At 32.8% G+C, this 21,851-nt stretch overlaps 1 protein-coding gene across 2 annotated transcripts in view; it reads left to right on the plus strand.

The window, feature by feature from the left end:
* LOC124357512 (follicle-stimulating hormone receptor-like) overlaps positions 1–21,851 on the plus strand; it is a 409,876-nt gene that overhangs the window by 344,881 nt on the left and 43,144 nt on the right. For both annotated transcript variants that reach the window (XM_046809381.1, XM_046809382.1), the window contains 2 exons: positions 12,282–12,425; positions 16,731–16,802. In XM_046809381.1, coding sequence (XP_046665337.1) covers positions 12,282–12,425; positions 16,731–16,802 — 216 coding nt within the window. The remainder of the gene's footprint in view (positions 1–12,281; positions 12,426–16,730; positions 16,803–21,851) is intronic.

Genomic DNA, 21,851 nt, shown 5'->3' on the forward strand with positions numbered 1-21,851 from the left:
AGATTACAACTTCCCACAAATATACGTGGGAATACGTGTAACGTGTCCATTCATACCACACTATTCATTAGTTCCAATTTGTTAGTGCTTATTTATTAATTGTGAATTCATATATTAGTTTAACTTTGAGTATCATTATTATGGTTATCCATAAAATCAATTTAAAAATATTCACTAATGCTCAGCGGAACCCCAAGCAAGAAGTGACATGAATTTCTGACAAGCAAACTCGATGTTGCCAGTGTAGAAATGAAGCTTAGTGCATGATTTACATGTTATACATCAGTTCATTCGCTATATATCGTTCGAACAGACAAACAAACAGAAACTTAATTTTTCCAACCCCTTGAGTTATAACCTGAGTGTTATTGTATTTAAATTTTAACTGAGTATGTTCTGTGCAACCATAACAACTCCTAACTGTAATATGATGATATTAATAAAAAAACAAAGTAAAAAGACAAAATTTTTAAATCATAAACGGTTATATTTTTATTTTATAATATTTAAGTATTCCGTGACATATTACGAGAATAGCTTAATTTAAATGCAACCGATTCGTATTAACGTATAACATAGTTGCGATAGCATTTTAATCAATATGTTTTCTATATTTAAAACTAAAATTAAGCTGCAGCACCTTTAGTTTCCAGCCAACAAACTAATTAAAGCTGACTCGCTGTGGATTGGTATCATTTGGCTTTTACGGAACATAAAGCTAACGTTAACAGCTTTTCGTAAATCCTCCTACCAGAAACAATACTGCTTCCTTCTTAAGAAGTTGAAATATGATTTTGAAATAATCTCATTCTGTTATTTATTGTGACTCATTAAAGTTTTGTTGTATTGTATGGTAACTAAGTAAGAGTATTACTAGTAGTAGTATCACTAGTGAAGATTGTGTGATCACACAATGACGTCATGTTTTATCGAGTAGTAATCGTGCTTCATAATGTGATCCTGTATTTAAAGTGTACCAATATTTTTATCCTTTTTCTGAATTATATTAGTGGAGTAAAATAGTATATTATCACCTGGTTGGTTTTGATAACGTAATTCGTTAAGTATGGATTTAACTATTACACATTACCCAGGGAGAGGGCTTGCAAAATGTCTATTCTGTTTGTCTGTCCGCACAATATATCGAGAACGAACATACCTATAGACTTGTAATTTTGCATGCAACTTCAGCGAAGCCTATTACATTTGGTCTGGCATATATATACATTCTATACAGTGTATATTGGTTATACAACTTTCCTTTCGTATAGAGGCAAACAATTTTGTGAGTTATTTGCTCATATAAAAATGGCGACGTTTAAGGTGATTCTTTCTGATTTGTCCAAAACAAAATAAAACTACGATCAGAATCAAATTTTCATATTGATACGTAAGTTATTTTGTTAAAAAGAAGTCACTTAATTGAGGAAAATAAACTTTAAAAAACTAATATTGAAATGCGCCTTAGGTAGGTTCTGAGTTTTATTTGGCAAACAATAACAGAATAAGAACACTTTTGTATTTTGCTAATATTTTGACATAGCGCTATTTTGCTAATCTCTGTCTTTAAATTTTGCATTGGAAGTTAAATTAGTTAATTTGAGTACTTCGCTAGTCTTTACAGAACTATACTTTCCTGTTTATTTATTTAAAACTCTTGAAAAAGGTCGGATATTAATTCTTATAAATTTATTTTAAGTTATAATTTGTACTCTATGTTCCTATTGCAATTATAAACGTTCTATTCTTCCATCATCGTTCCAGTTTATTAACATTTTTGAGTCCAACTAAGGAACTTTAACAAGACTATAAAAAGTCTTCTATTTTTGGAAATGTTAATTTTAGTATACGAATATTATTTATCAACTTTTATAATTTTATATAAGTAGGCTATTTTTATCTCTTTGCAGAAGGACAGGGAGCAAGCGTGACGATGGCCTATGCATAATGTTAAATGTTGGATGTACCCCCCGAAGTTGTGAAGGGTCGACGAACCCCCTCCTCCCCCTCACGACACGAGGGAAGGGAAGAGTTTTGTTACTCGGTGTTGGTTACATGTCGTCTAATATCAGTTGAAAGTTTAGTGTCATTGTAAACACAGACATGCAAACTTTGTACGGATAACGTGCAGAGGCCAACTCCAGTATTGATCACATCAGTTCTATCCATAAACATATGACAGTACTTCTTATGTTTGGTTGAACACAAAAATTGAAAACCTGGAACACCAAGGAAAGCTCTCACTTACAATTAATACTTATACGATATACAAAATAACCTCCTATAATAATGGAATATTTAGGAACTGTCAATCACTTGCGTTTTTTTTTTTCAGGGAGCCATCATGCAGCAGCATAAGCATTCAGAGCATAAGTCTCACCAATTTTGTACATACTGTCACAAAACAAGACAGTTACCACGAAAATGTACGCAAAACTCCTTTAGAGGTAAAAAGCACCTGTGTCATTATTTTTAACATTTACTGCTCTAAATTCGCTGAGTCCAGGTTTATGAAACGACATAAAGCAATATTCGTACAATAACAGAGATACTATCGCCCACTAGGGTCAATGATTAGGGTATCTGAAGGGTCGTCACTTTGGCCCTTCCCCTGGGCGCGCTCTAATACTTGATCTTGATTATTATACCGTTGGCTAATATTGTTCGGACGGGCAAAATTTCCTCCGTTGTTAGATCTTTGTAGCTTAACTTTTCCCTGTATTTGTGCTGGACTAGTCTGTAGACTTCCGCTCTGTAAGATTTCCCCCTGTCTTCTGTCTTCTAGAAATGTTGAGACTGCTGATGACATGGCTACCATTTAGATCCTATATTGATGTGCACGATTACCGTTCAGTAACTCCGGAAATTTCAAATTCCACCATATTAATTAGAGTATATTTTAGAATGGTTCTTTACAAGTAGTTACTCGCAGCTTCACATGCAGTTTCGTCGACTTTGCACTTGTATGAGCAATTCTGATTCGAGTTAATTATATTTCCGACGCCAATGTTGAATTCGCTACGCTCAAAGAAAATCTGTAAAAAGTGTATATTTACGGCCAGTGTAATTTAATCCGTTATTTAACAATCCGTCTTTAAATTTATTGTCGAAGTTAAATAGTATTTTTTTTATATCTAATAATTAATATTTGCTAAAATAAAGCACAATTCAAATTGTATTTTTCTTACAACTTTTCCTAAAACTGTGCTCGACAGCGTTTGCAGAAAAGATTGAAATAAGAAGTATTGTTACTATCAAGCTTACTAAGCTTTCACACTACAAATGTAAACAGATTGAGAAAGAAGTGGTTAAATTAATTAAACATACATGATTGTGTTATGGACCAATATTTACACAGAATAGTTGATTACATGTAACAGGATCTTTCAATTAATGTTACGAAATTTCAGAGACCAAGAAGGAATTTTTTGTTACTTTAGAGACCAGTCAAGCGTACACCGGAGAGATTTTTTAAATAATAATATACATATCAGGGGCCCTAAAATGTTCATGTAAAATTTCAAAGTCACTTTCGCAATTGTAATATTATTACGATTTTCTAACTGGTGTTTTTACGAACATAGCTCGTATCAAACACTGTATCATATAATTCACAAATTAGATAACTACAAAAGGGTATTTTAACCCAACTTGGCCACATGAACATCAAAAATGTGTTGTTTTGTCTGTTTCATATTTATACTACAACTATACTTATGTACAAATTTACCATGTTTAAAATTTATTATATCGGTTTTGGCAAACCAAGTACTAAATTACATTTAACAGATTTTTTTTACATTTTTAACCCAAATTTAAGATTATTTGTTGTTTACTGAGAATCAGCTGTAAGATTTTTTCAATGTTGTGTGTAATTTAAATGTAAAATCTTACTAAGAATTCAATCGTTTAAATATCACGAATTGATGAATGGCTGTAGATAAAACGGCTGCCAAACACAGGAATGAGGTACAGTAGTGTGAATGATATGAGGGCAACAAGGTTGTCGTGACCAGGTCCCATGACCTCCCCCTCCCCCTTGCTCATCCAATACTGATGCTGTAGACAACCCCAGGGTACGGCTTGATCTTTAAATCCTGTTAGTTCTAATCTATATTACCTGTGGTGGTTTTAGAAAGATATTCTTGAACAAAAGGTATTAATTTTAGTACATTTTCTAACATTAGAAAAGTATATTTCACGTAATTCTTTAACCTACTTCCGAATCGGATCTGCGGGTATGTATCAGATGTGTGTTGTCTTCTGTATTAGTCAAAATTTGAATTCATTAGGGTTTGTAAATCTGTTGCTTTGAACTCAAATCATTTGTTAAAAAGAACGTGGGACGATTTTCTACGTTTTTTAGTCACACTTATAAAAGAGAAACTCTAAATATAAATTTGTTACATAAAAGGCCATATTTGTTATGTAAAACTTCATAGTTATTTAAACTTTCATAGTAACTATTTTTTCATACTTATGACTCAAAATTATATCAGATTTCTGTAAAACCATTCCAGAACATCTGCAAGTTAAAATATTGTCTGCAATTCAATTAATTTGTTTATGGCTCCGTAGGAGAAGAATAAATTAAAAGATCATAATAAATGTCGACCTAATTCATAAATAATCACAATTTTCAGTTCAAAGAGATGAAAATTAAAATACTCTTTACACTAATTTTTAACTTTAGCGAAGTGTTTCCGAATAAAGAGTAAATTTAATTTGTTGCTAATGATAAAAGTTACTTTGTCATGAGAACACTTTGCAAAAGCTGTATTCAAATATCAATTTGTCTGTCAGATGCAAACTGTGTCTGTAAACGAAATGCATTGCACTAACGTCATACAAGTGATCTACTGCCTCTCCACCTGGCCATTGCCATAATAGTGTACTGGTATCGTCTTGTTTAGTAAACGAAACCATATACTTATTATATATACTTATACTCGTAAATTCATGATATTTGACTGAGTTAGTTAAACTATGTATAGATTTATACTTAATGTAACAGGATGATCGAAGACGGATATTTTAACTATTATGGAGAGCTTTATATTTGTCTTTGGGGTTTTTTAAGCATTTTGTAAAATTAAGGATTATGTTAAGTTTGAATTGAGAATATTGATATAATTTGAATATGATTAGGATATGGTTATGATTATAACAAAGTTCAATAAGTATTAATTATATTAATTATGTGCTGAGCGTTAGCAATGCCTATCACTCGTGGAACTGAAAAAATGTCATTAATGTCTGTCTGTATGTCCAGACGATATCTCGGAAACGAACTTAGATGTAGACTTTGAATATTGTACGAAACTTCAGTTCTATATACGCAACACTGTGTTTTATGGTGATACGTGTCACACTTTGGCTGAGAGTTGCAAGTATATTAACATTGGTCTTTCGAGTAATCATGGTTGCAACGAGAAAACATCAGAATAAAGAAATATGTAAACAAGACTAATTAGATTTCAGAGTATTTAATATTGAATAGAAAGCAAAATAAGAAAATTTTATTAATGTAAATTCAGTTTGGTTTTTGTATGATTTGAAAATAAGTTTAAATTTCAAAATATTATTTTACAGTGAACGTTGCAATGATTATAAGAATCTACATAATGTCATCTAAATTACTAAATTATTTATAGACAAAAGATAAAATTTATATAAACTTAAACTAGCGCATTGATGTTCCAAATGCGATTACTATTCAGCTCTACCCAAAAAGTATTAAGCATTATGGAGTCATATATGTATATACACATATATATACGCACAAGGGTGTACACGCACGTGTTTATCAATGCATAATATGGAGATAAGGGGAAAATACATTCTTTCTCGTTCTTTTTCTGGTACTTTAGTCGTCAAATTGCACATTTAAATTCCTCTTGATGTACGGTTTAAGTTATAAAATTCTAAAACTATTATAACATGATAAAAATATGATTTAACCCATAATATTACTGTGGTATATACATTTTACCAGCACAACGTGTAGAAATAATTTTCAAATGACTTTCTGCTGAACTGTGAAAACTTTATAAATTTAAAACCTGGTCCAATAAAAAATAGTTTCTGGTAGTATTCTGACATATTCTATTGTCTATGATAAACGCTCAATATTGAAACAATCATTTAAGTTAAGTGTAAATTGGATGTGTAACATTTCAAGTGATAATGTTAAACATAATTATCACTATCGCTTATTAGTGAACCATATCACTGCGTGTTATAATTTGACATTGGAAATAACGTAATGTAGTAACTCGTGTGAAGAGGATGAAAAATCATCTAAGTTGTACAAGTGGGTTCACTTGATACTGTGGACTCAGCAAGCCAAATGTTATCGACAAACACATTAAGGCGGGCAGAGCGCTGCTGAGTGGTGCTGATAGATAGGGTCATTGCCTCAGCACTGCCGCTGCTGAACTCATCATAACTACCATCCATTGTCACCGCCATCCATCAACCAAAAGTACCTATAAGATACTTTTATGACTGCAATTACATAAGTTCAGCCAACTATTGTAAGAAAAGGAAAGAAATAGTATCCGGATATCGAGACGCTTTAAGTAATTTGCTGAAGGAACGTTAAGTTTTATTTTACTGCTGGAATTACCCTCATGTAATAAAGGAACGAACTGTTCGGATATGTTATTGAACATATATTACTTACAATCCCTTCCTGGTCATTGCACATAACTTGTAGCAAAATTGCACTTATTACAAAAATATTTGTTCCAGCTGGGAATGACTTTGCATGCAAGATAAAAATAAGCTTTATGTCGTAGTATACGTTTTACGACAAAGGTCAAATTAAATTCTTATTATATAGAAGAATACATAAAATTTCAATTTACGAGTTGGACCAATGTCTTCTCATCTTTGATTGCTACCATAACTTAATGTACCTATGTGCATTATAAAGTAGTCCTTCAAACTCAATCGGAAGAAGTGGATAGATTTTGAGATAAAACGTTACTGTTCCAATGTTGCTAAATACTTTGCTTCTTATTTGAAAATTTATTTAATTAAACGTGTTATTAATATTAAAACATATTATTATTTAAAATAATAATTATTATTTATACATTATTATAATTATTTTTCTTTATTTTTTGTATTTACATGTAGTCCATAGAACACTTTTTTCCTTAACCCCATAACTAACTGATTTGTGATTTTTTATTAAAATCGTAAAGGCCGCCATGATAAAATGGCATACCAGACTGGACAACGAACGTGGCTGAAATATATTTTATATACTCAATATTGTACTAAGTTTAAATTTTATTCAGCATATCTTTCGCTAGTTCTTGGTAATCAAAAAGTTCTTATGGAATTTACATATAATCGATATCTTGAAAACTGCTGTAGATGAGATAAAATGCGTATTACACCAGGTTAAGGAAATTTTATAAGCATTAAAGACTTTTTTACAGGATCTGAGAACTGTGTTGTGAATTGTGAGAGTGGTGTAAAATGTAAATGAAGTGGCGTACTGAGCTAGACAACGATTTTTATCAGACATTCATTACGTTATTTAGCACATTACAGCTGTGTTATTTAACATATAAATACGTAAAAATGTTATACGTAAATCTTATAAGAAGCCTTTTGATCACCAGAATTAGTGAAAGAGTAGATAAAAGTAAATAAATTAGTAAATAAAAAGTAAATATAAGTAAATGAACTTTGAACTACAAATAAATTTAAACTATATCTATATATATATATATATATATATATATATATATATATATATAGTTTAAATTTATTTGTAGTTCAAAGTTCATTTACTTATATTTACTTTATATATATATATATATATATATATATATATATAGTTTAAATTTATTTGTAGTTCAAAGTTCATTTACTTATATTTACTTTTTATTATATTTATAAATATTTATTTATTTCTTTATTTAAATACACGTGTTGGAACAGAGGAGGTTTTGAGTTATGTAGCATTATTATAAGTGCTAGGATGAGAACAATTATTGCAATAGACCGATTTCGTATACAAAATCTATCTACAAGTACATGTTAAATTATATTAAAACAATATAAATTGTATTTTTTCTATGCTAACTGTACTTTCAATTAAATTGATTGAAACTTTACTTTAAAACTGTACAATACTTTGTTTCAGAAACTCGTTTTTGTTTAAATCAATCTTGCATGATGATAATAATAACAAGTTTATTATGATTCAATATTTCACCTTTTCATTACTATGTACAACACAGTTATTTATTCAAACAAGATGACTGGCTGGAACCTGCTGTGGTTGTATAAACTCGGATTGATAAAGTGATAAGAAAAAGCTGACGTCACAGCAGTGAGCGGTCAGTTTGATTTATCAGCGGACAGCGAGCGACGGCTGCTGATTTAGAGCCTTGCTGCGGCGATACCCGTGACAAACACCAAAACATTTCACTTTCATATGAGTTCCCTTTCAGGCACTCGTCCAAATTTAGATGCAAACGTTGCGAAAAGTCCTCGACATTCAAAGGTCAACATTGCAGGCATTCTAAAAATTGTACGTGTCACTTTCATAACAAATACCAATTACCTACACTAGGGAATTAAAACTAATTTCTCGTTTTAATGTGACATTATACTGAATTACAGGAGGTGTACACCGGTAAAACAAATGTTAGCCTTCAGTGCTGACAATCTTTAATGTAACATTCTGTGATATTATGAACTTACACTTGTCTGACTGACTTGCTTAACCTAAAACATAGTCCTAATGTCCGACTCCTGAACACTTTCTTGTTATCAATGCAAAGTTCCCTAATTAATGTCCTTAAAAGATTTCTCTCTGCTGCATGCTGATGATAATGCACGCTGGTAACCTCAAAATGTTTACTACGAAATGTTGCTATCATGGATGTTGCTGTCATGGATGTTGCTGTCATGGATGTTGCTGTCATGGATGTTGCTGTCATGGATGTCGCTGTCATGGATGTTGCTGTCATGGATGTTTGCTGTCATGGAATGTTGCTGTCATGGATGTTGCTGTCATGGATGTTGCTGTCATGGATGTTGCTGTCATGGATGTTGCTGTCATGGATGTTTGTCATGGATGTTGTCATGGATGTTGTATCATGGATGATGCTGTCATGTAGCTATCATGGATGTTGCTGTCATGGATGTGCTGCTGTCATGGATGTTGCTGTCATGGATGTTGCTGTCAATGGATGTTGCTGTCATGGATTTTTGGTCATGGATGTGCTGTCATGGATGTTGCTGTCATGCTGTCATGGATGTTGCTGTCATGGATGTTGCTGTCATGGATGTTGCTGTCATGGATGTTGCTATCATGGATGTTGCTGTCATGGATGTGCTGTCATGGAAGTTGCTGTCATGGAAGTTGCTGTCATGTTTGCTGTCATGATGTTGCTGTCATGGATGTTGCTGTCATGGATGTTGCATGGATGTTGCTATCATGGATGTTGCTATCATGATGCTGGTCATGGATGTTGCTGTCATGGATGTTGCTGTCATGGATGTTGTCATGGATGTTGCTGTCATGGATGTTGCTGTCATGGATGTTGCTGTCATGGATGTTGCTGTCATGGATGTTGCTGTCATGGATGTTGCTGTCTGTCATGGATGTTGCTGTCATGGATGTTGCTGTCATGGATGTTGCTATCATGGATGTTGCTGTCAAGGATGTTGCTGTCATGGATGTTGCTGTCATGTTGCTGTCATGGATGCTGCTGTCATTTGCTGTCATGGATGTTGCTGTCATGGATGTTGCTGTCATGGTTGTTGCTGTCATGGATGTTGCTGTCATGGATGTTGCTGTCATGCTGTCATGGATGTCGCTGTCATGGATGTTGCTGTCATGGATGTTGCTGCATGGATGTCATGGATGTTGCTGTCATGGATGTTGCTATCATGGATGTTGCTGTCATGGATGTTGCTGGATGTTGCTGTCATGGATGTTGCTGTCATGGATGTTGCTGTCATGGATGTTGCTGTCATGTTGCATCATGGATGTTGCTGTCATGGATGTTGCTGTCATGGATGTTGCTGTCATGGATGTTGCTGTTGCTGTCATGGATGTTGCTGTTGCTGTCATGGATGTTGCTGTCATGGATGTCGCTATCATGGATGTTGCTGTCATGGATGTTGCTATCAAGGATGTTGCTGTCATGGATGTTTGTCATGGATGTATTGTCATGGGATGTTGCTGTCATGGATGTTGCTGTCATGGATGTTGCTGTCATGGATGTTGCTATCATGGATGTTGCTGTCATGGATGTTGCTGTCATGGATGTTGCTGTCATGATGTCATGTTGCTGATGGATGTTGCTGTCATGGATGTTGCTGTCATGGATGTGCTGCTGTCATGGATGTTGCTGTCAAGATGTTGCTGTCATGGATGTTGCTGTCATGGATGTTGCTGTCATGGATGTTGCTGTCATGGATGTTGCTGTCATGGATGTTGCTCATGGATGTTGCTGTCATGGATGTGCTGTCATGGATGTTGCTATCATGACATGGATGTTGCTGTCATGGATGTTGCTGTCATGGATGTTGCTGTCATGGATGTTGCTGTCATGGATGTTGCGTCATGGATGTTGCTATCATGGATGTTGCTGTCATGGATGTTGCTGTCGTGGATGTTGTCATGGATGTTGCTGTCATGGATGTTGCTATCATGGATGTTGCTGTCATGGATGTATTGCTATCATGGATGTTGCTGTCATGGATGTTTGTCATGGATGTTGCTGTCATGGATGTGCTGTCATGGATGTTGCTATCATGGATGTTGCTGTCATGGATGTTGCTGTCATGGATGTTGCTGTCATGGATGTTGCTGTCATGGATGTTGCCGCTCTGACTACGAACCCGCTTCATATTAATTAGTCTTAAGCCGAGACATTAAATAATCAAATAAAAACTGCTTCGCCAGAAGGCCTCGTGCAACTGCACTACTGGCCTTAATCATCAAAAACAAAATATAAGATCTGAAGTACTTTTGTTGTTTATAGTAAAATACATTAATATTAGTATTTTAAAGAAGTCCTCGGCTTAACACCTATTTGTCATACGCAAAACTAATATTTACAGACAAAGGTTGCAGGAATCGTAGCTGAGACGGGCCAATTTGTCCAACGGATATCACCACATTTATACCGGAAGTAGGTGTTAACTAACGACGTAGAACAAGAAGCGTTCATGACAACTGTTTATCGTACTACAAAATGTTATAATTCATTCCATAAGGTATAATGTTATCTGCACTTTTGTTATACATTAACGAGTATTTTCGTCAGGGAAATCTTGGTTAACAACAATCTGTGCAGAATGTAATGGGTTTCATCCTCATATTTTATGTTGTTAAATTCTGCAAAGAACAGCGATTTAAAAGACTTCGGCCTTATCTCAATATTTTATTTATGAATACAAAGATCGGACTATACTGGATTCAATTCCTAAATGTAGATTTCAATCTAAAGCAGCCTAGGCTACTTCAAACAGATATTTAATAAAGTAGCGTTAGTTTCACAGAAGAATTCTCTGTAACTTACAGATACATCAGTCTTATTTTATATACTAATTGTGAAAAATTCAGGGCTTACCCAGGTTACGTAAAAAGGGGGCGAAGATTTCTGTATCAAGTTAGTAGATTTTTTAATTATTAAAATCTTACTAACTTCTTTTCGACTGTTAATTTAAATTTAAATGGTAAAAAAATCATCTGCACATCACATAGTACTGAAGGCCTAGATAAGAAATTTGAGCGCTTGAAACTAATCATACTCGAGGTGTTCCGTGCGCCATTGATAGGTGTTAAAAAGTTAGTAGGTAGATGTCAACTCACAAGGCGCCGGTGGATTAAAATTCTATGGCAATAATACAGATTATCCTAAGATTATACTAGAAGAGTTCTTTCATTGTTGAGAAGAGTATGAAAGTTATTACTAAAGGTATAGTTTTATTAGCGCATCTGCAGGAACTAGCTATAAATAGAGGCAGGGAGCTTTCAGGAGCTGCTACTGTTGTGGAATCTGCAGCTGAAAGATAACCGGCTTAAGTTTAAACTTAATTCAGAGTAGCCTTGCTTATATTAGTGTACTCGCTGAAGCTCACCTGCCTGTCAAGCAGTTGGACAAAAATCAGACCTGCAGGGTGGAGATAGAGTTTCCAGAGTCTGAGGCAGTTGTGGAACCTGCAGCTGGAGTTCGAACTCACAGAATAAATTGTCTTGCTTACATTAGTGTACTCACTAGATGTTCTGCCTGTCACAGACAGCTGGACCAAAACCAGATCTGGAAGGTGGAGGCGGAGAGCTTCCAGAGTTTGGGGCAGTTGCGGAACTTGCGGCTGGAGGGTAACCGGCTGGAGAATATACCTACAGAAGCGCTATCCACGCTCACTTTGCTAGAGGCTCTGTAAGTACTTTCTTTATTTTGTAATTAAATTGAACCAAACTTTCTTCGCTTTCGATCATTAAATGAAACTGAACAGCTTTTGCAAGAACAACTATTATAAGAACGATAGTAAAGAATGTCCTCCCCCAACTAATACAGACGCAGACAGACAGTATCTTTGAGGTGAGTCACAAACTTGAAATTTAGCATACGTATTATAGTCGACATTGTTGAGAAATTCTATTTTTTTAGTTTTTATTGCCAGTGGGTTCCTGGTGACCTTTCCTTGGCGACCAGTACCAGTCCAGTCTGTATTTCAAAACAGTAAGATCCTGAGACAAGTTAAATAGTACATGCGTCTCAATGTACCAACTATTTATACCAGTATATAACTCCACTGACTTGAGTTACTACAATAGTTCTATTTACCTTTTCTGGACCTACAGTTCTTTCTCCATTTGATATTTTAGTTCATTTATTTTTTCATGTTCATCTCTTTCTTATATAAAATAGCTTATCTTGGCTGAAAACAATATAACTTACAGCAGTAATATTAACATACATATAAATAATACTAACATACACTGACGTCATATTCAAATTTACTGCATAGGCATTTATTTGTAATTTGTCTCCTCGTGCTTGGCTTTCTACTATATAAAATGCAATTAACTAAAGCCCTTATAAAGCAATACTTTACCTTGTTCTTTAGGCTTAATGCGTACAAACGTATAGTTGACCCTACCGTTTACTCTACACCGTAAACAACATCGTCAGAATCTGTTAAAATCTAACTGCTGTTACCAGTTTACGTACTCTACACCACGGTGAGTAAAATGAGTAACACAAAGTACAGTTAGCCTCGTTGTGCAGCGGCTTTGTACACAATGTTGTAGAATTTACACGTCTACGAGCACTGGTGGTTCGAGTGAATTATATTTCCGAAGGCGATATTGAGTTTGCCTAGTTGCCACGATCAAGAAAATGTATGTGAATATTTATTGCCATTGTAACTTACTCCGGTTTTAGTAATTTTTATGTATTGTACGTGTAATCGTATTGTACTATATTTTATTGATAACATTTATTAAGAGCGATAAAACACCAAGAATACCACCAAACTGATAAGAGGCTCAAAATAGGTAAAATAATATTGAAATGGAGAGACATCTTTATGAAAATTGCAATATGCAACCCGTGAGTTGAGTTTAGTAACTATAAAATTAGCAAATGGAGAAGCAACTAATTTTAATACGCATGCGCCTCAAGACAACAACACCCCACCATTCTTCAGCTCATCTGTTTCAACAGTAAATTCTTACATATTGGACTAGTTTTTCAATCTGTAGCATAGCAAATTACAGATAGTAAAGTTGAAATTCTCACAATTTAAATGTAGGATTAAGATTATGCCTTCAGTATGCTGTTTAAGTACTGTGATATATCGTAAGAAGGGAACCTTCTTCTCTTGCCTATTTACCTTTCACTCCCCCTACGCACATTTCCAATTTTTACCCTAAATTCATTACATCTTCTCAAGAGGATTTTCAAATAACAACCGTTTTTAGCATGAGTGTTTGGTAATATGGATTAAAAAAATAAATATGTGTATACCAGGAATAAATCTTTGAATTAGTTTCCTTTTCACTTTAATAAATTATCAATTATATTAATAAATAATTATAATGATTTTATTATTCGAATTTCCTCATTCTTCTAAGAAATTAGCATTAGTATTGCTAAAAATGGTTTTCACATGGAACTGAATATACTTAAGTGGACTTAAATTCTAAAACTTATGTTGTAACTGAATACGCATATAATTTGATCATACATTTTTTATCCATTATGTATGTTTAAAATGGACAGTATTTGATTTAACTAAATTGTGCATTTAAAACTGAATATTTCTGTGTGGGAAATATTTTGATTGTCACAATGTAGATTCTGAGGATTTTAAATAACACAAAAGTATCTGTGGGCTAGTACTGATTCTTAAATTTAGCAATACACCAGCTAATTAAAACTGTGTTATTAAATGTTAAAAACCATGTAATATTTTACATTTTCATTGTTAACTCCTTTTAACGGAATAGTTTACAGTTTTCTCAAGTACCTTCATACAATATTACTCAGTTATTTGATATTTTCAGATTCAGATAAACTAAGTCTATTGCCATTTATTTTATTTTATTCATAGCCTATCATTATTACATGCTATAGTTGAAGTAGTTTTTATGACCGCACATCGGTTTTTACTCTTTTCAAATTTAATGTATATAGTTTTTAATGTTTCCTCGAATTTAAATATCAAGTGTCAGTAACACACAATGCATAATTACAATAATTGTTTGAATGTGTGGACACAAAACGAGGACAAAACATCCCCTATACAGCACGGATTCCTAACAAAGGGCTGTACAGCGTGCTGCCAATTCATATCAAATCAATAATCTTGAGTTGGGCTGGTCCCTGCTACAATATAGTACCCTCTAGGAATTTACCAGGGACGTTATTCTATGACCTGAAATGTAAAACTAGAAAAATGTAGCATCTTTATGGTATTTAAATTAAGTTTATACAACTAACAGATTAAGCCGATCAGTACTTACATGTAACTCTTGTACGTTTGTAAGTTATTACATTTCAGCCCAGTTACTGTGTTAAAATGGTCTGAATGTGTCTCATATATTAACTGTTACACAAGAATAATAAATGGCATGTTAAAATCAGCTATTGGTATTCCCAGGACTTCCTAATATGCTTCTTCAGACAAATGAAAACTTAATAAATGCAATGTTAATCATGGTTGTTGATGTTTGATGATTCTTGTAATAACTTTGTTTATGATTTCGTGTACTAAGTTCTCAAAATAACTAGTGAGTGAATGTTTTAACTGCCTTAAAATAACTTTAAATGTAACTTAAACTGTAGGGGTTTTATAAAAATATTAGATTTTAATTGTCCAACAAATTTAATAAACATTAGAAACCTCTAGTTTGCGCCATTTTTCTTCTTTTTATAATACCCTAAAATGAGATTTCACATGATAGATGCTACTATTTAAAAAATTTAACTTACCCTCAAACATGCCCTAAAGTAAATCACATCTCTTTAAATAAGAAAGTTAATAGGGGGGGGAGAGACTTTTAAGATACTCGGTAGATGGCAGTATGTTTTTCACTCACCTATTAATGTAGCAAATTGTAATACAATAATATACAAGAACAGGTTTCGTAAAACACTTCCATAGATCCACGAGTTAATATTGAAATTAGGATTACCTTTAGTAATTATCACATAATTTAAAGAGTAATTTGAAACATTTACCTCACTTATCTTCAATACAAATAAGCTATTTATTTTCACTTAACAAGGATTTTAAAAGTGTTTGTTAGTGTTATAACTATTTACTGCCATTATTAACAAAACACATTCTTATTATATTACGGTTATGGAAGAAATCGGTGTTGTTTACGAAGGATAGTGAATTATAATATATCTTATACGGTATTTACTAAAATGGTATGTCGATGAAACATTCAGACAAGCGGGAAGTTTTCTCATCGTATTACAGAGTGATATTTTCCTTCATTAATCCACAAATAAATATTGTAGGGAAAACCTCCAGAATACAAAACTGCAATAACTTATCTGTATTTAAGTGTAAGTACGCCTAACATAAACAATGTTATATACGGTTTTTATGTACGGCCTGGTATAAGTACCTCCAACATTTGTTAACAAGTATCTTACACCGGTATTAACTCATTTTGACAATAGAATGGTATCAATGGAACGTAAAAATAGGCTATACAGTAGATTGCTACCCGTGTATTAGGCTTGGTAACATTATGCTGGTGTGTTTTGATTAATCTGTATATTACAGTTATTGATCATGTAATGCGTATAGTTACCGCGTTTTATACGACAACGTATCTCGTTAGTTCACAGCATTAGCCGAGGTTCACACTATAATTTACTCCATCTTCTTCCGTTATGTCTACCATAAAGTAACAGTTGCGTTAGTTACATACAGCTGAGTTAAAGCTACATACAGTAGAGTTAGCTATATAAAGTTGTATTAACTACATACAGATGCGTTAGTTACTTACAGTTGCGGAATGTGAATGCTAAATGAAGTTTCATGCAAGATTACTTTACATAGTGTCATTAGCAAATGCATTACCTGAAGAAGAGATCAGATTGCAGATCTCGAAACGTAGTGTTACTGATTTCTTGTTTCACTGAACGATGGCAAATGTCCGGAAAATCCTGTTTCCTTCACAGTGTCATTTAATCGTACAATTTATTGTCTGTTACCAGGAATCTGGGCAACAACCAACTCACTCACATCCCGTCCAGCACCTTCCCAGAGCTGAGGAACCTCGTCATCCTGTAAGTCAATAGGTTATACGTACTTTATGCTTAGGTGTACTATTATTCGAGTCTTTTTTTGCAAAACTGTCACTGCAGTATTTTTGGAATGCGTGTTCCACCACAAAGTTTAATAATTATTCTAATTGAAATATTTTTCGTATTTAAACGAAATACATTCCTATGTTGTAGACACCCCACTCTGCTTGATACAGAGACAAAAGTTTTGATTGCTGCATGAAAACCAGTCTCCGCACATTGCTGGAGAATCTTTTGCTGTTATGCAAAGCCTAACTAGTCACAACTAAGGAGAAAATGTAGAAAATAGGGACGATGGTACAGCTCGTTATAGATTGGCGCTGCTTTCATTAGAAAACCTTTGTACTCTACTACTAAGTACAATCTATAGGAATAGCCATATTGCATTGAATGAAGCTAAAGTGCAACATTTCAATTCCATAGTTACTACGTCACTTGTTAAAATTCATATAAATTTACTTAGTTTGTTTACAAATTTATTTATTCTGAAATTTTCTCGTTGTCATCATAGTTACTCATAACGCCAATATAGACATTTTCACTAACGCTTAGCCAAACCCTGTTATAGTTACATACACCATCGACGAGTTCAATGTTTCCTGTACAGAAATAAAGGTTCATAAATATGTCAAGTATATGGATCTGAATTTTTCGAGATACCGTATGGAAAAATTAATAGACAGACGGACAGATAGACAGAAATGAATTTTCCAGCCCCTGAAACGGGGCAGATAAAATCCAAATATTTTCCTTTTAATTCGGAGTATACAACTATAGTAAGTCAATTATTTAAGAATTACAGTACTACTTTTTCTATTCAATTACATATACCGTAACCTACTATATTCTACATTCTTGAAGCTCTTGTCTTATTGGAAATTATCTATTAATTTAAACAAACTCTCCAATAATATAAAGTTTTTTATTTTTGGCCTTTCGTACTCAATGAGTACATTTTCGGATTCACACAACTGAATAAAAGTAATAATAACAATAGTAACATAAACAATTTTGTACTAAATAAAAACATATGTCATTAAAAATACAAAGAGGTAATATTCTATGACAGCACAGCATGTTATATGTATATATAAAAATATACTATATTCTATTTTACGAAATTAAAAATAAACAATAATATGTTTAAAAAGAAACTGTTGAACTTTATTAAGCATATTTATATTTTGATTAACACAGGTAAAATAAAAAAATCCACTTGATAAAGTTTTGTAATAAATTGAGAAATGATAATATAGGCCTAACTCTTAGAAAATTAATACATGCAGAACAAAATTAAATTGGTTATGACTTCAATATCAGAATCGTAGGGTCAGAGGTTTTTGGCAGAAGAGCCGAATATTTAATATTGATAAATGGAAAGAAATATAATAATTAATAAATTCGGAAAACTCAATAAAGATTTGAGTAAATACTCAATTCAATTATTAAGAGCTCATAAATAATGATGGTGTGGAAGAGCCTGTCGTACTCGGACTGTTATGGATCCGGTTCCTCAGATGGTGGTAGCCAATAGGGTGCGAAATGTGATGTCCTTTCGATACTTGTAGATACGGTGGGGTGATCAAAGGGTGAATTGGGATCCGGTAACAATATTTTCATGCTTTTATATATTGAAAATGGATGAACTGTAAGTTTTAGGACATAAATCAAATGAATTAATCGGGATTGAAAAGTTATGCGTGTTGATATTTTAAAATCAAAATCGTAAAATAATTTTGTCAGTTGTGTCATTTCTAATCAGCTGTCAATGAAAATAATTATAAACGGAAATAAGTTTGTTTATGATACTGTGTTAATAAGTCGGTATTGGCACAAATAGTTATTATTTGAGTTTTTTTTTATATATAGGACTATGTTATAAAATGAGTATTCTTAAAACAAGGGTACTCGTTCAGTTATTAATATTTTGTGAACTATAGATCAATATTTTAAAATTTAATAAAATAGTTTTAATATATCTTGTATTAGTCAACGATCATATTTTTTTAATGAATTTGTCAAACAACACTTTTTTAACTACATTTTATTTATTTACAATCTGCTCAATTTGAGAAGAACGATAAGTAAATATTATATACAGACACAACGTTAACAATTAAAAATGAGTTAGAGGTTGACCATTGTTAACACTAACGTAATTAATTAATTCAAGAACCTAAAAGGTAGTTACAGGATAGCAGATCGGTGAAGTGTGTATACATTTTTATAATTTATTAAGTAGATTAACACAAGGGTCAAATACAACTGAATGTGATATTATATATGTTTTGTTCGTTGCATAACGGAGAGTAAAGTTGAATTTAGTCGCCACGGTCTGTAACGGGAAGCATTTAATTAATTTGAATTGTCAGTCAATCTGTACGTATTCCGTCGAATCATGTAATTATTTTATTTATAAATTCGAAAATCCTAATTAAACCTATTATTGGGAAGGAAGTTGAACAAATTTTGTTGAACTTTGTCATTGATTTAAACTAATTTTACGGTTATTCGTCGCAGTTTTGTTGATTGAAGGCTAGTGGATAAAATTTTCCTGTTGATGTAGTGGAATCTTACTTGAATTTGTGATTTCTGAATCAACAACTTGTTTATGGAATTAATAAATTAATCTTCTGATATGTCAAATTAAGGATAGTATTTCATTAAATATTTATCTATTTTATTTCGGTTACAATACGTAATTTGCACCCTACTATTTGTTCTAAATGGTCACCTTTATTTGATTATTTTCCTTGGCAAGTGTTCTTATCCTAACTAAATATACTTCATTTAAATAAAACATGAAGTAAAACATGCAACTAATGCATAAACAGTTACAATTAGTTTATTTTGAGATTTATGCACAAAATATAAATGATCTTAAATGGGTAGTTTATAATACTTTTAATTTTCCACAATAGGTGTCAAGGATTAATATAATGATATAATATTATTCATTATGACAGTTTTGTTATACAAATACAAGCACTGCAGTCATTAATCAATGCACACTGTTTCCATTGCAAGAATAGGGGTTAATTTAAATAACAAAGCCGATATACCTCAATGTTATAATCGTATAACGGTACCGTCATACTGCACTCATAATTGTGAGGACACTTATTGTCACATTCCTTATACTTAAATGAGTTGCTACAAAATATTGTTATTAAGTTTTCTAAAATGCTGAGTTATTGACGCGGGTTAAAGTTCGAGACTGGCTGTTGGCAACACAGATGCGGTATTGCGGCCATAACACAGTCATAAACTGACTTTAACGGCCGTGGTTTTAATTTGAGTATCGGTGAGAATTATACGGTTATAGCTCGTAATTTGTGACTTGATGCGAACACCCCATCTTTCGTCTCTGGAAGCATATTACTTCACTTCCGTGATGGAAGAGTGTTTATTCATCGTATATTTGACACAGAGAATTGATTATACAATGTCCTCTAAGTCCCATCAGAATGTTCTCATTGTTTTAAGTGTTGTTAAATATGTTTTAAGGAATGAATAAATTATACCATAAAGTCATTTGAACCTGACTGTTTGGGAATATTACTAAAACCCTTTGACAAGGACATATTTCAACTAACAAGTTTAGTACACCAAATGTATTATTATTATTGTGAATGTTTGTATTAAACCAAATCTAACAGTTTGGTACATTTTCAGAGTTTTAAACTCTAACAAATACAAAAGTATTGACTTTATAAGTGATAAATTTGAATTATTTACTTTCATCTAACCCTGAGACCAAGACGAAACACCCTAAAATATTTACGATCGGTTCAGTGTGGGAGGGGAGGAATCGGTAGGCGTACCAGTGTATCATCCATACAACCCCACAGCCCTGGGAGTCATTTTATTCTCTCCCCTGGAGTTAATATGATTATCTCGGATAACCAAACTCACGACTCCCTTCTACAGCCATGATGTAAGGCCTTTGCAAGGATGTAAGCCGTTCATTAAGGATCTGACAAGTCCTTCCTAAAATCAAATATGTTGTTTGTGTGTCTGTCCGTCTGTGCAATGAACCTTTGTAGAAAGGGTTTTAAAGACTTGAAATTAAGTTCACAGGTTCCTCTTTGTTCAAGGAGAGACTCTCCTGATTTTGGGGTCAAAAATTACGAGGACAGTCCGCCCATCTGTCTGCTCTATGAGATCCTTTAATACTCCGTTGTTTATTTAATTCCAAATGCATATAAAATACTTTTAAGAACCGATTCAACTGTGACGAATTGTCCTCAATATTTGATACCTGTCATTACCCAAAGTATTTTACTTTTTTTATTTAACAAATTAGTTATGAATGTACTTTATAGTTTACGTGTAAGATATAAAAACTTATGGATCATTTCAGAGAATATGGATAATTCTTTCAATTAAAATAATTCAAAGCTACAGTTGTTATTTTTTTGTATAGTGCAATCATTTTCGAAAGCATTATTTATAATTAATTACTATATAAATTTACGTATTCTATATAGGGTTCAGTAACTTAAATAGCCCCTACTGAATGTTTAATTTAATTACTAATTTGCAACTTAAGCATTGAAAACAAGGCATCGATATAAACTTTTTGACCGATTTATTGTATTGTTTAAATCATTGTATGGATTACTTTTTAAATCGTTTAGTATGCCTTTTATTATATTTATAAGTGTAATGAAGGTTATCTTAAAAGCACCTGTAAAAGTATGACTAAAAATTATAGTTATATAAATATATTTTACTCTACAAACAGTACATCAATCCTTATTAGAATTATATTCGTTCAGTTTCACTATTATTTATCTCAAAACCCAAACTATTTGTAGAATATACAAAAGTACCTTTAATTGTATTCAGATAACGAGTAAAGTACCCACAACTGATAATAAATATTTAAATCCGAATAAGTGCATATTTGCTTTATTTCATAATCAAACGTAATATATACGTTCACGGTGTGGCGTTGTGGTTGCTACCTGTTGTTTGCTTGTTACATGAGATGCCCAATACTACAATACTGTTGGAAGGTAGTATATA

Source organism: Homalodisca vitripennis, chromosome 3 (assembly GCF_021130785.1).
Source record: "Homalodisca vitripennis isolate AUS2020 chromosome 3, UT_GWSS_2.1, whole genome shotgun sequence".
NCBI classification, from domain to species: Eukaryota; Metazoa; Arthropoda; class Insecta; order Hemiptera; family Cicadellidae; genus Homalodisca; species Homalodisca vitripennis.